The 13,689-nt window shown below is 42.9% G+C and overlaps 1 protein-coding gene across 8 annotated transcripts in view; it reads left to right on the plus strand.

Annotated features, from left to right (window-relative positions):
• LOC109983217 (collagen alpha-1(XIX) chain) overlaps positions 1-13,689 on the plus strand; it is a 134,092-nt gene that overhangs the window by 112,843 nt on the left and 7,560 nt on the right. For all 8 annotated transcript variants that reach the window (XM_065959366.1, XM_029277128.2, XM_065959368.1 and 5 more), the window contains 13 exons: positions 1-24; positions 1,601-1,651; positions 1,795-1,839; positions 3,716-3,742; positions 4,988-5,041; positions 7,149-7,193; positions 7,515-7,559; positions 7,657-7,719; positions 8,165-8,200; positions 9,697-9,741; positions 10,237-10,380; positions 12,112-12,178; positions 12,272-12,412. The exon at positions 1-24 is cut by the window's left edge and continues 21 nt beyond it. In XM_065959366.1, coding sequence (XP_065815438.1) covers positions 1-24; positions 1,601-1,651; positions 1,795-1,839; positions 3,716-3,742; positions 4,988-5,041; positions 7,149-7,193; positions 7,515-7,559; positions 7,657-7,719; positions 8,165-8,200; positions 9,697-9,741; positions 10,237-10,380; positions 12,112-12,178; positions 12,272-12,412 — 787 coding nt within the window. The remainder of the gene's footprint in view (positions 25-1,600; positions 1,652-1,794; positions 1,840-3,715; positions 3,743-4,987; positions 5,042-7,148; positions 7,194-7,514; positions 7,560-7,656; positions 7,720-8,164; positions 8,201-9,696; positions 9,742-10,236; positions 10,381-12,111; positions 12,179-12,271; positions 12,413-13,689) is intronic.

Raw genomic sequence — 13,689 nt, forward strand, 5'->3', positions numbered from 1 at the left:
AGACCAGGGCTTCCAGGCCCTCCGGTAAGGTTATCCCGCCTCAACAAAAGTCAGACGTTGACGTGAAAAGTCTCAGAACCTTTGTTCGGGTCGGCGATTGTGATGCTCTACATGCTCACTTTTAACAACTTTAACAACTTTTTCTTCTGTTTGAGAAACTGACTCACATTAATACTGTACTCATTCAAATGTTTCCTTTTTATATTTCACTCCATGTACTTAAACAGAACATAAAAGGGGAGAACAAGGACTGAGACATATTTGAACAAGTAACTCATTTTTTAGAGCGTGAGTACACCTTGTTCACAAGGCAGCATTTTCTCATACGTCATAAATCAGAGTCAGAGCCTCAACCGCTGTGATGTCACTGATGAGTCCCCGGTGGAAATTACAAATAAACTTATCAGAAAATAATCTTTACACAACTTTTAATTCAGAAACAATTAAAAGACGATACATTCAGTGAAGATTCAGAAGTAAATGAGGCTTTTGTTTGGTGGTAAAAAACTAAAATGATGATCCAGATTTGCTCATGTTAGCATTAAATCAACTCCTTGCAGGAGTGGGGGATTTTCCGTTCATCTTTGGCCGTGCTCGTGACCACCTTCCTTCGGCCACTTTTATCCAGTTTTAACCGGTTCTTCTGACCAGGTGGTTTCTTGGTAAACCCCTCCTCCTAGTGATTCACTCTCCTTAGCTCCGCCTACACTGTCCCGTCTTCAGGAAAGTTCAACAAAAACACTGTGAAGGACTTCTTTTTTTTTTTTCATGCTTTTATCAGCACTATCCAAAGATGTTTGTTTATTTCCTCCATGATCCGGTTTTGCACGGATCGTCGCTGCACTTAGATTTCGCTCAGCCTTTGCAGTATTTATAGTAACAAGAGAAACACAACTGACAAACAAGTACAAATGTGATGAAATTGTGGCGAGCTGGCATTGAATCATGTCCCCCCTCTCCTTTAAAAAGGCCAGTGAGTAAGCACTTCCAAAGGCAAATCTATAATTCATCAGCCGTTCCCTTGAACCTGCCGTGCCCCCCCCCCCCCCCCACACACACACACACACACACACACACACACACACACACCCTGGTCTCATAAACTGCAGTCTGGGAGGACAGGGGATGGCTCAGTGGCCTGAAAAGGGCACAAGCGTCCGCTTGCTTCTAAATGAGAACCTTGACTCCCTTTACATCTACAATAGCTGCTCTGTACCAACCTGTCATGGGAAAAAAACATTCTCTTATGGTTTGATGCTCCCAAAGAAGACCAGATTACCTAGTTCTCATACCCCAATCTCTTTAATCAGCGCGCTCTTTTGTATTTCTGAGATGCTCTCGTTTTTTGAATTATCGCTGCCGCAAGGATTATGAAGTCTACTGTTCTCTGTTTTTCCTCCCTCTCTCTCTCTCTCTCTGTCTTTGTGTAATCACTAAATGAGCTATTGATCCCTCTCATGTAGCTTTTAAAGGCTTAACAGTGTATAACTGCTGCGGCCGACCTACTGTACAGTTTTCTCTAAGACTCCTGCTGGTGCTTTAAAACTCACAAGAAGATGTGAGGAGAGTCTGATTTACTGTTCATTGTGTTTTTTTTAAGGGTGTTCCCTATGTGGAAGGCAATGGGATGAGCAGTCTCTACAAGCTGCAGGTAAGGACTTTTAAACCTCGCTGATAAAGTCACTGTGATGAATTGAATGCATTGTTCGCTGCCCTCAATCAAACTGGCAGGAAAAAAGAATCTGTACTCGTTTGTTTAATGTGTCTAAAAAAAAAAAAATGTTTCTTTTTCAGAGCGGTGGAGCTATTTTAGGACCACCTGGAGCTCCTGGTGCTCCGGTAAGCAAAATCATTGTCACGCCTGAAGCGAATCCTTTACAGTGTTGCCGAGGAGAAACACAAGCACACAAGGCGTGTTGATCCTGTCGCAGAACCTGGGAGAGCAGAATAACAAATAACCTGACCAGCCCTCCAGTGTTATCTCCACTTCAGAGTTCCTATCACAGTCCATCATGTTCATCGAGAGCGGGTGGTTGGTGAAGGCTCGGAGGCTCTCCCTGGCTCTCTCTCTCTAACAGGTGTCTGTGACCCGCCTCAGGACACACAACCTTATTGATATGCAAAATGAACTCTGCAGTTCACTCGCTCTCCACAGTGCAAACCGAAGTGACCCCGATTTGCTTATCAGGCCTAGCCGTCCGCTGGTCCTCCTTATCAGACAGTTTGTTATCCGGTCCTGGGAGACACTCACTCACAAGACCTCGCAGGGATCCATCCAGCACAGCTAACACTGAAGGTGGTGGCATAGAATAGACACCTCAATATCCCCAGGGCGCAATACTAAAGAAGAACAGTTAAATCATGAGCCGGTTCTCCCAGTAGTGTATCCATCACAGACTAACTCGCTCCCTCTGGAGCCATCAATAAAAGAGCTTCTTCTTCATCAGAGGGATGAAGAGGGACAAGCGGCCTAATTAAATAATTAACACTTTCTGTTTAGAACGGAAGAAGATGCTGAAAGTGTTTAGAAAGCCAGTGATAAGCTGGATCAAAGTTGTCCCGTACTGTGCTTGAGCAGGATTACATTCCCCCCCGCCCCCTCACCGTTCCCCTTGCTGGGCTGAACTCACACTGCTCCAGGACTAACCGGGCCTGAGCACGGTTACATCTTGTACATAACGTCGTAATGCAACACACTGATGGCTTCACTTAATCATGAAGCGTGTTTAGTTTACAAGACAGGCGGAATAGACGGTAGCTCAGTCTGTAGGGACTTGGGTTGGGAATCGGAGTGTCGCCGGTTCAAGTCCCGGCACGGATCAAGTCCAGAGGTTGGTCTTGTAGCTGGAGAGGTGCCAGTCCACTACCTGAGCACTGCTGAGGTGCCCTTGAGCAAGGCACCAAACCCCAAAACTGCTGTAGAGCAACTCGCTGTGGGCAGCCCCTTCACTCTGAGACCATTAATGCATGTCCATAGGATCCTGTTGGTGCATGTGTGTGTATGTTTGTGTAGCTTGTTCATTAAACAGAGTGTAAAGCTGAATTTCCCCTCGCGGGATTAATAAGGGATAAATTATTATTATTATACACCAGAGCTGAATGTGAAGCATTCTTCTGGTCGAGTGATTATATGTCCGTTTAACCTGACACAGCCTACATGCAACTTTATCTCCATTTTCTTGATCAAAACACTGCCAACCACTCTTCACTACAAAATGCCATCCATCCACTCTGACTTTTGTAGATGCTTGAAGAGACTATAACTGCAGGCTCCGATACCATTGTACATATACAAAGAACTGTTGGACTTTGCTTTGTGTCTCATATCTCCCTGCACAGATATCATGATGGAAGTTATTTATGTATGTATTTATGTCTTTCAGTATGATTATTAAGACGTATATCGCTTGTGTGAACCAAAGTTGTTAACTTAATGACCACTTGGGGAAATTAAAGATTTTCAATCCAATCCAAATTTCCAGAGACTTCAAGGAATCAGGGATAACTCAACTCGATTAAATTATCATTTGAGAAGAACACCATACAGTCATGATTTAAGGACAGAAATAGCAAGAAAAGAGAAGCTATAAGGAATGTACTGTCAGTATAATGCAGCAGCTGCTCGTCATTTCAGACTACATTTATTTAGTCTGTACGCAAACTGTTGTCACAATTCATGGGAGTAATTTGTCCTTTTCCCCGTCTCTTTTTAAAGGGTCCCAAAGGAGACGACGGACTTTCAGTGAGTAGAAGTGTTTCATTCTGGAGTGCACTGTTACAAAATATTTGTCTGTTTCTGAGTGCAGCACCGCCCCACAAAAAAAAAAAAAAGTCGGGAAGAAAATAGAAAAGCAAAGCTGCCAGTTGCTTTCTATCATCTTCTCTGTGGTTTTCTGTACAACAGAAGTCAATACCGCCTCAAGCCCGAGCACTTAACCACTCTCAGTAGAACCCCCAACACACGGCATGGAAAAAAAATGATCACGACTCCTGCAAATGTGAAACTGTTGTACCAGATTGTCTTGCCGGTGGGAACCTATGAACTCATGTTGCACCTCGAGATGCCTCCCCGCCTACCCCACCCCACCCCACCCCCACCCCCGACGCCTGAAAACAATCCTCGCAGACACGGAAACAGTCCCCGACACGTCAGCCATCAACGTGAATTCTCTATTCTCATGGGGCCAATTGCAATTTTTTATTGTTTTGTGGCACAGTGATTTTTCACCAGGATGTTAATTTGACATTTTAATAAATTGTGTGAGCGGCTCCAGTGCTGGGGTTGGAATTGCCCCAATCCGTCTCACAGCTGATCCTCCGCACTGGCCCCTCTCTCCCCTTACCCTCACTCGCTTATTCATGACAATCTACATGTGTGACAATTACCTGCACAATCCGTCTATGTCAGGACCGGTTGCCCCTCTGTTCTGTGTAATGGCATTTCTCCATGGCAGCTTGAGCAAGATGAGGTAGATAGAGGCCATCACCTTGCTCCCGCTCCGGGGATGGGGCTCTATTTTTAGTGCAGAAAGCAACTCTGATCGTGATTGCCAAATGGGGGCCCTCTTTTTTTTTTCTTTCTTCTCCCCAGAACATCTTTAGCGTACAAAGTGTGACAGCATGTGTCATAGATCATACAATATTAATACACTCAGACTGAAATATTGTCCTCTTAGGATTATCTTCGTATTGACACATGGAGGATTTCTAAAAAAAAAACCCGATTATCGAGATGTGAGGGCGAAAAGTGTGAAATCTTGGCTCCTGCAGAATTTAATTTACTCGCCTTCACATAAGCTTTGATCTATATTTACTTGTTTACTGACAGCCTTATTGTTTTAGCTTTTACCGTCTTCTCGCTCATCACCAGCTCACCCTCCTATTCAGGATCGAAAATAACCAAATCTTTGATGCAAAAAAAGATGGAATTAACAACTCCTAGTCTTTGTGTGTTGACACAGCAGGTGTTGTGTTTTTCCTCTCACAGGGGGACGCAGGGGCCATGGGATTACCGGGGCTTGAAGGTCTACCTGGTGCCAAGGTAAGCAAGCTTATGGGGCCAGCAGAAGTGTCTCATCTAGTATGATTTAGCTGGATTATAAAGGGTTGGGGGGGGGGGTTCTTTTTGCTTTATACTCTATACAGATCCCTTGGATTTGGGGTGGATATATTTGAGACAATACACAAAGTCTACAACCAACAGTGGAACTTGATTAAAGTTTATAACAATATAACAAATACAAAAAGGACGAGAGAAAGAGACAAAATCAACAAACCCCGAACCATTCAAATGAAAACACAGCACCTCTCCTTCTCGTTGACTTATTTTGGGGACATCTTCTGTTGCTACAAAAACTCCTTTAATGCAAATATTGATGAGAAATTAATTTATTAAGAGTTTATTTATTTAAGTTGAATATCAAGCTAAGATACCTGCAGGTGTAAAATAACTGCTAAGTGAATAGTAGAATTGTAGGAATGTGTTATTATGCTGTCTGATCCTAGAGGAAACAAGGGGAGGATCGAGGATGTGACATGATGATACAGTACATGAGGACGTGAACATGTAGGCTATATTAACTAAGGTTACTTACAGCTTTTACACTGGAATTAATTGAACATACCTTGAATAGAATAAGTAAATATTAGCATAATAAAACTTAAAACACAACCTATGTGAACGTTTTCTTACCTAAATCACATCAGAAGTTGAACCATAAGGACAACAACTCCCATGATCCCACGCTATGATATTGTTTGTTCTACTTTGGATTGAGAGACCACTGGCGACACGAGTTACACATGGTGCATTAAAGGAGCAATCTGTAAGATATCTACTGAGTGAAATGATAAAGCGAGCTTACTATATGATCAGACATTAAGGAAACATGCTATGTTGAAGTGCTGGCTTCTCTGACAACAATGCAGCAGCCAGTATGTCCTCCTTCTAACTTTAGATTCTGCTCCTGAATGCTCTGGATTTGTTTGGACCAGAGAAGGTAGGCGGTTTTAAGGCTCATCCACAAGGCCGTTTTGGACGCCCCTCAATTTGCCAGGCAAACGTCAAACCAACAGGTGTTGCAGCAATGGAAGCGGGTCAAGAGAAGTGGTTCAGATAGAAGTGATTGTACCCGACCTAAAAAGCCTCTGCATGTTTCTAATAAGCTCCACGAGCAGAAACGTGCTCAAACTAGGATCAATATTGGAAAAATGGAGAGCGGTTAGAACACAGAAAGGTTTACAGACCCATGCAGAGCTGGATAAACACTGAAGCTTCAGAGTCCACCACATGGCAACTTGACTCTAGGTAGGAGGGAGACATCTCTTTCCAATCTTTTGAATGTGGACTGCAGTACCCATTTAAACAGTAGGTGTCAGAGTTACATACTGCTCCTTTAAATGAATAATACAATTTCAGAGAATTTAATAACTTGTCTTTTTCCAATGGAGAAAGTTCTTTAACGAGATGCCCAAAAACGACTGCAGCTGTTGTGCATCAGTTACAGTTCTTTCTGATAAAACGCCGCTTTTAAAAAAACTAAATTCTTAAAAAAAAACAAAAAACCTGCCAGAAACTTCTTACCCAACTTTCCGTATTTAAATCAGTTTGTAGAAGTTGCCGTTGATTGACAGTTCTTGACAGTGTATGCTTTGTGTGTGTGTGTGTGTGTGTGTGTGTGTGTGTGTGTGTGTGTGTGTGTGTGTGTGTGTGTGTGTGTGTGTGTGTGTGTGTGTGTGTGTGTGTGTGTGTGTGTGTGTGTGTGTGTGTGTGTTGAGAGGTGAAACATTTCAGTTTTCTATGACATCCAGGGTAATTTCTCCTTTAGGGAAATTCTGTCAAAGATGTAACATATGCAAAGTGTTTGCTGTTGAACTGTGAAGAAGCCTTAACTTCATAAGGAAGTTGTTTATCTTAATTCCATATTTGTGATTTTATTTCTGAGGAGATACTTTCTTGGTGTTAAGTTCTTATTTGGAAATATTTTGTCCAAACAAGTAGAAGCCCAGGAGCATTCATTGAAGCCAGCTTTAATCAGTTCCTTACATCAATATCTGTGTTTGTGCTTTACATGACAGTGATGTGTGTGTGTGTTTCTTTATGATACGTGTATGTCATCTCTCTGACACATCTGCAATGTTTCCTGCAGGGTGATATTGGTTTGCCCGGTCCGCCTGGGATGTCAGGTCCTCCAGTAAGTGAGATTTCTATTAATTGACTCTCCTCCCTGATCAATCATCGGTCTTGTTTAGGTCTGCTGCTGGCAAGAAATCGATGATGTTTCATAAAGCGCAGCTATACAAACACAAAGTCCCACAACGCAGCGCTGCTTCCTTTTATGAACCTGGATATGAACCTGTGCTGTGCTCTGTTGTTGATTCTCTGCGCAGCTATAGTTGGCTGGTGTGGTGTGGTTTATAAATGGGGAGGCTTGCAGAAGGTGCAGTAGATATGACTCCATTGAGGACCTGTCAAACACGCCTCTGTTCTCTCCCCCTGTGTTTGTGATTGACAGGGGAAGCCCGGCACTCGTGGCGAGCCAGGGATCCCAGGAGAGCCGGTGAGCAGCAGCCTCTAACTCTCTTTGAGCTGTCAATCCACGTGTCATTCCTTTGTCACTGCCGACTGACACATCGGCTGTCTCTGTTCTCCGACAGGGTGAGAGGGGGCCGCTCGGAGAGACAGGATTCCCCGGGCCCGAGGGACCCCAAGGTGTTGCTGTAAGGATGCTACATGAAGTCTGTTGCTCATCCATATATAATCACTTCTAGATTGTTGCCAAAGCACCTTTCAGCGATGTCCAAACTGGCTTTTGAACACCACACTGCGCCTATGAATATGCACATTTACCGATAGCTGTTTAACCATTATATGGAAAAAAATTGAAGGAACATGATTGAAGGACAATATGACCAAAGTATGTGAGCGACCACTTGCCCTGTAGGTGATTGCATTCCTCTGTGTAATTACCATCAGAGGTGGTTTCTGTAATTTTCCCTGTATCCGCACAATGGAACAGTGTTCGCTCAGCAATCAGGATCATTATCCCTCGGTTGAGATATCTCATTAACTGCGGAGATTACTAGGAGTGCAACAGTGCTGATCCAATCGAAGGCGGGAGCTGATTCAAAAAATGTCTTTGTTTGTGTTGCACTCCTTGAGCAGGGCAGACCGGGAAAAGATGGAACTCCTGGATACAAGGTGAGCGGTGTGAACACACAATCCCCTTATATAGAAAAGTGCTTTACATCAGCCAAGCTACAAAAAAGATGGCACAGCAGATTTTTATCCGTCCCCCCACTCCCCTCCCCTCCCCTCCCTTAAGCTACAGCGTCCTGAGTGCATTAAGCCTATTTGCATATTTGAGATTTTAACGATAAGAACTAAATGAAATCCTGCAGATTTAAGGCTTTGTTGACTTTTAGTCTTTTTTTCCTCTAATTACACAGCTAATGCCCTCAGGCTACGATCAAAAATGTTTGTAATAAGAGGGCAGCAGACATTTACATTAAATATGCATTTTCCTGCCTGATGAACCTGTCTCAAAATGGAAACAAATACCGCACCAACATTTGCTTTTAAGGTGACTGATCAAATATGTTATACACTATTCTCTACACGCTCACACGCTCACAGCATGCAGAACAGATCTGCTATGAATAGATGTGCCCGGCACATTTTTTACAGTCTCCTAACAAATTGGTTTGACGAGCTGTATTACTGTTTGGCTCTCTGATTTACAAGATTTTTGTCACCTAACGGCTTAATGACAGCCCCTACAGTTTATTCTTTTATTAATGTTATTAGTTAATATGCCTCTTCTAAAATCTCAGCTATTGCATACAGCTCCTCCACAGTTTTTATTTCCTCTGTGTTTCTGCCTTAAAACCTGACTTTGGCGGCAGTGCAACAGTGCCATCTAGCAGGCTGCTCGGCTCTCCCGCTCAGACTCCTTGCACTTTGAGGTTTAATGTAATGCTCAGGGAAGCACATTTCAGTGGCCAAGATGATAGATTTAAGCCTCCCATCAGGCGTTGGGGAATACAGAGTGCCGCAGATTAAAGCAGGCAGGGGAGAACAGCATCACAAAGAGATGCGGTTTTAAAACCACATCATGCCAGATTGCCTTTTGCATGGCTCCTGTAATCCAGCAGGAAATTGATACAAAGATGCTCCCACAGGAGTTGCTGCGTGCACAGTAAAAAGGAAGCAATGAGGAGTGACGAGGGGGGGGAAGGGATTGGAAGGCACAAAAATGTTGTGACATGAAGCTGGAGACAGGTATTTCTCTCTCTCTCGGCTCCTTCATGTAGTAGAGACAGCTGGTGGGGAAAGCAGACGAGGCAGGAGTGATGCAGAAAAGCTGTGACATTGCAGGAAGGTGAAACGCTATTCAGGGACATATTATGCAACCAATACACCTGAGCGAGAGTAAGAATCAATCAATGCACAGTCATCTGAAAAAAAGTGGACATTTCTCAAAGTCATGTAATTCAGGAAAAACTTGCTTTCGTTTTTTTTCTCTTCAGGAAACACAAAAGAAACTTCTGCGAATATTACATACAATTTAAGAAATACACCAATATGTTGGAATTTCAGCTTCATGTGTTTGTCTACACTTAGTCAGACGTTACACCTGTACTTTACCTGTGACGAGGGAGCATTCAAATGTGTTTTTTTTGCTTTTTCTTTCTAAGGGAGCTTCAGGTAGAACCGGCGACAGAGGATCCAAAGGAGAACGTGTAAGCACAGATGTTCCTGTTTTCCTAAAAAGGAAGCTGTTTTTTTTTTTTTTTGACTCAGACTGTAATGCACAACAACAACAAAAAAGAAAAAGGTTTTGATGAATAGTAATGAAAGTCTTCACTTCGGCACAAATATGACTAATCCCCACAATATCCGCATAAGCGCCAGATAAAGGCATTTTAAAAACTCAGCGCAGGTTCCCATTGTGTTCTCCAGGCAATATTAAAGAGCTCTGTCACACTCCTGCTGTAATCTGCTGCAAATGGAGGATGCAGAATTTGGCTTTTAGCTTAATAGTTGCTAACAGAACATCAAGACAGGTGACTGACTGGACACATTAGCAGAAGTAGCTCAGGGTGCTCAGCGTGTTGAGTAATGGTTTAGTAGGAGATGTGCCTGGAAATACGGACAGTGTTGTTTTTTAAGGAAAGCAGCTTTTACAATACAATGCTGCTTCATTTGGAGAAATGACTGATCTTCTTAAACTGCAGGGTGATCCAGGCATTCCTGGAGAAAGAGGCGTTCAAGGCGAGAGGGGTCGCCAAGGAGAAATTGGCCTTATTGGACCGATGGGACCAGAAGGCCACAAAGGCGATCCTGGCCCTCCAGGACAGCTGGAGAGCACGAGCCTCCTGGTGAGTCGTTCATACATCTCTCAGGCGTTAAAAAAAAAAAGCTTAATCATCCTCCTTCTGCCCTTCCTGAGCTTGTGTAACTAGTTCAGTAGTTTTTTTTTTGCTGCGTGGAAAATGGTGCAGCTACAGATTTCTGCATGAAAACATCAAACAAGGCTGTGCAAGGGAGGTTTGCAGTTTTTTTTTCTTTTCTGCTCAACGCTTCCCACTCCTCATCCAGGCGCGTCAGAAGGTCAGAGAATGAGAGAGAGAGAGAGAGAGAGAGAGATGGAGACAGAGAGAGGAAATAAAGACAGAGATACCAACGTGGGCGTGCCCGGAGCAAGAGCAAGAGCAGTGAAAAACACCTCCATGTGTCACCAACATTTTACACATACAGAACGCAGTCGCAGCTGGTTATATAACGTTCACAGTGGAGATAAAACATTTTTTTTAAAACAGCGCTGAATGCAAAGATTCAAGGCTACTCTTGTTTGCAGCCCTGGAGAGCTGTAACAATGTTTGTGAGAGAGGTTAAAATAGCTGACTTTAAAGGCTTTATATGCAATTTTTTCATCCAGCAGATGTCGCCCTCCAGCATGAAACCAAAACAACTCGCGGTGCATTGTTGTGTTAGCATGCTAATGCTAGCGATCTTTATTATGCTGGTATCTTCACACTGCATGTAAATTTACCTGAAATGAGCGTGATCTAGAAACACAGTTAAGCAGTGAGTACAGTATGTTATTCTTTTTTTCTCTAGTCCCTCAATTAAACAACTTTTATACTCAAGGGGAGGAGTCAGCCGGCCGTCCCGGCGATGTAAACAAACTGAAGATAGGACTCTGAAAACTCTGAAAACATCACAGACAGTGGGACTCGGGTGTTAGACTCATTCAACACTGCACCGACCCTCCTACTTTCAAATCACTTATCAAAACTCACCTCTTTAAACAAGCTTTTAATGTATGATTGTGATGTATTTTCTGTTTTCTGTAGTTTACCTTTATGTTGTTATCTTTATTGTTGTTATCTTTATGATTTGTGTGTAATGCTGCAGTGTCCGTTAGTCTGTCCTTCTGTGCTATTCTTTATGTTTTAACCATTGTAAAGTGTCTTTGAGTTTTTAAAAGCGCTTATAAATAAAATGCATTATTATTATTATTATTATTATTGTAGACAGTCATGACTCACAGAGTTATTTTCAGAGGATATACTTGATTTATATTACATTTAAGTGTGAAAAATCACATATAAAGCCTTTAAGTATACAGTCTTACCTTAACCATGTTATTTTGTTTGCTACATTCTTTGAGTGGCAGTGTGTGTGTGTGTGTAATAATAACACTTACATGTGAAGGCATTCAGAGCTGGTATGACAGGATATAGTTCTCCTCTAAAGTAGAATCACAGAGAAGTGTCTTTATAGAGTCTGAACATCTGATTTAATATTCCCTGAATGTATTTCTAGCAGGGGTTTAATGCCCAGATGTTCTATTATCATGCAAGGTGGGATTTCACTATTTAGAGCCAAAATATATGATTCTCCTCGCTGCCTTTATTTTTCAGCACAGATGCTTTCTCTAAAACTGGTGGGGATCTTTGAGTCTAAGTACAGTTCTGGCGCCCATGCTGAGACACCTACTGATCTTTTCTGCTCCCACCTCTCTCCGAATGAAAGATGTCTTCTTAATTACCTTCTCTTTTTTTAAACGTGTCAGTAGAAGTGTTTTTCTTTGTTTGCACACACAGGGTGATCCCGGCTTCATGGAGGAACTCAAACTGTTTATCAGAAGTGAAGTTTTGAGGGTATTCGAAGGTACAAATTGCTCAAAATATCATCCCCTATTTCTTCCCTAATTTTTTCTTCTGTGTGGTAAATTTGAATTTTTGATTTTGTCCTGTCTTGCAGAGAGACTATCAGGCGCTGCCATGCCACAGAAGAAGACCCACGCAGGCATCTTAGCCTCACAAATCCAAGGCCCTCCAGGACCTCCTGGCCAGAACGGATTACCAGGCGCTCCAGGAGAGCCTGGAACTCCGGGTCCTCAAGGTAGGAACTCTGGATAGTGTACTGAACGGCTGGATGTTTACAACAACTCAGACAAATAACCGCTTCAGCTAGATTAGAAATAACACTCTTAACCTTTGATTTGGTGGAATTTAATCAACCACTTGAGTACTGATCTAATTGCAATTTATCCTTTATCACACACGCAGTACGTCTATGGTGTTCAAAAAAGTCGGTTTGTAGTGTTAGGGCGCACTCACACTCGGCAATCTGTACCGTGCCCCCCAAAGCATGTTTGACCCCTTAAGTCCAGTTCCTTTGACTGGACTTTTAATATTTTTGCGCTCTGTTTCATGCTCAAGCACAGTAACTTTCCCTGGTCCTGGCACGCTTAGAAGAGGCGGGCTTTGGCACAATGCGGACATGACATATAATCAATCTCAGCCTCCATCATCGAGAAATCACAGAGTGTTCTGGCTGTATCGGACCAAAATGACTCAAAATAAGCTACAAAGTCAGTAAAGTTACTACAATATTCTATAATACGTTACTAATGTTCTCTGATGTTCAGACGCCGACTCGACCCGCGTCCATTATATTTTTTTAGTCTGTCTGCCTTGTGAACTAAGCTCGCTTCATAATCATGTACAAGTGGTAACCGGGGTAACTCAGGGTAACTCAGGCCCGGTTCGTCCCGGAACAATGGGGAGTGGAGGAAATGGTGCTTCAGCACAGCAGGGGGCAACCGAGCCTAGTGTGAGTGCGGCCTTAGTGTGAATAAAACTGGACTTTTACAATACATATAAACATGTTAGCCCCACTGGTGTGGACTCGCTTCATAATTGGCCTGTCACAATTCTCTAATGGTTATTTGAAATTGAAATTAACATGAGACGTCGCCATTTGGCCGCATGTCACCGTCGTGCTCTGATTAGCAGAAGCTGCAGCCACTTTCTGTCTCTTCTTGGATGCAGGAGAATAACAATCAGATCATAACCTTTTTCCCCTAGGTAGTGCGGTTAGTGGTTGATTTACTCTTGCATGTATACACATAAATATGTTTGTATTCTAAGAAAGGACGGAAGTCTAACTAAATGGCCTACTTGACCTGTAAATGTAGGTCGACCCAGCTGTGCATGTAAACGTACTGATGTTTTAGAGAAGCAGCTTTTTAGCTTCATACAAAAATCTGCAGGTTTACGTGAATTGTGCCGAGTAAGCAGCTTTCATTACGGTTTTTCTGCATGCAGAGAGTCAAACTGAAACATTGCAGATTGGCTGGACTGCAAGGGGAAAAGGGGAGGGGGGTCTTAAATGCA

The sequence above is a fragment of the Labrus bergylta genome, chromosome 10 (assembly GCF_963930695.1).
Source record: "Labrus bergylta chromosome 10, fLabBer1.1, whole genome shotgun sequence".
NCBI classification, from domain to species: Eukaryota; Metazoa; Chordata; class Actinopteri; order Labriformes; family Labridae; genus Labrus; species Labrus bergylta.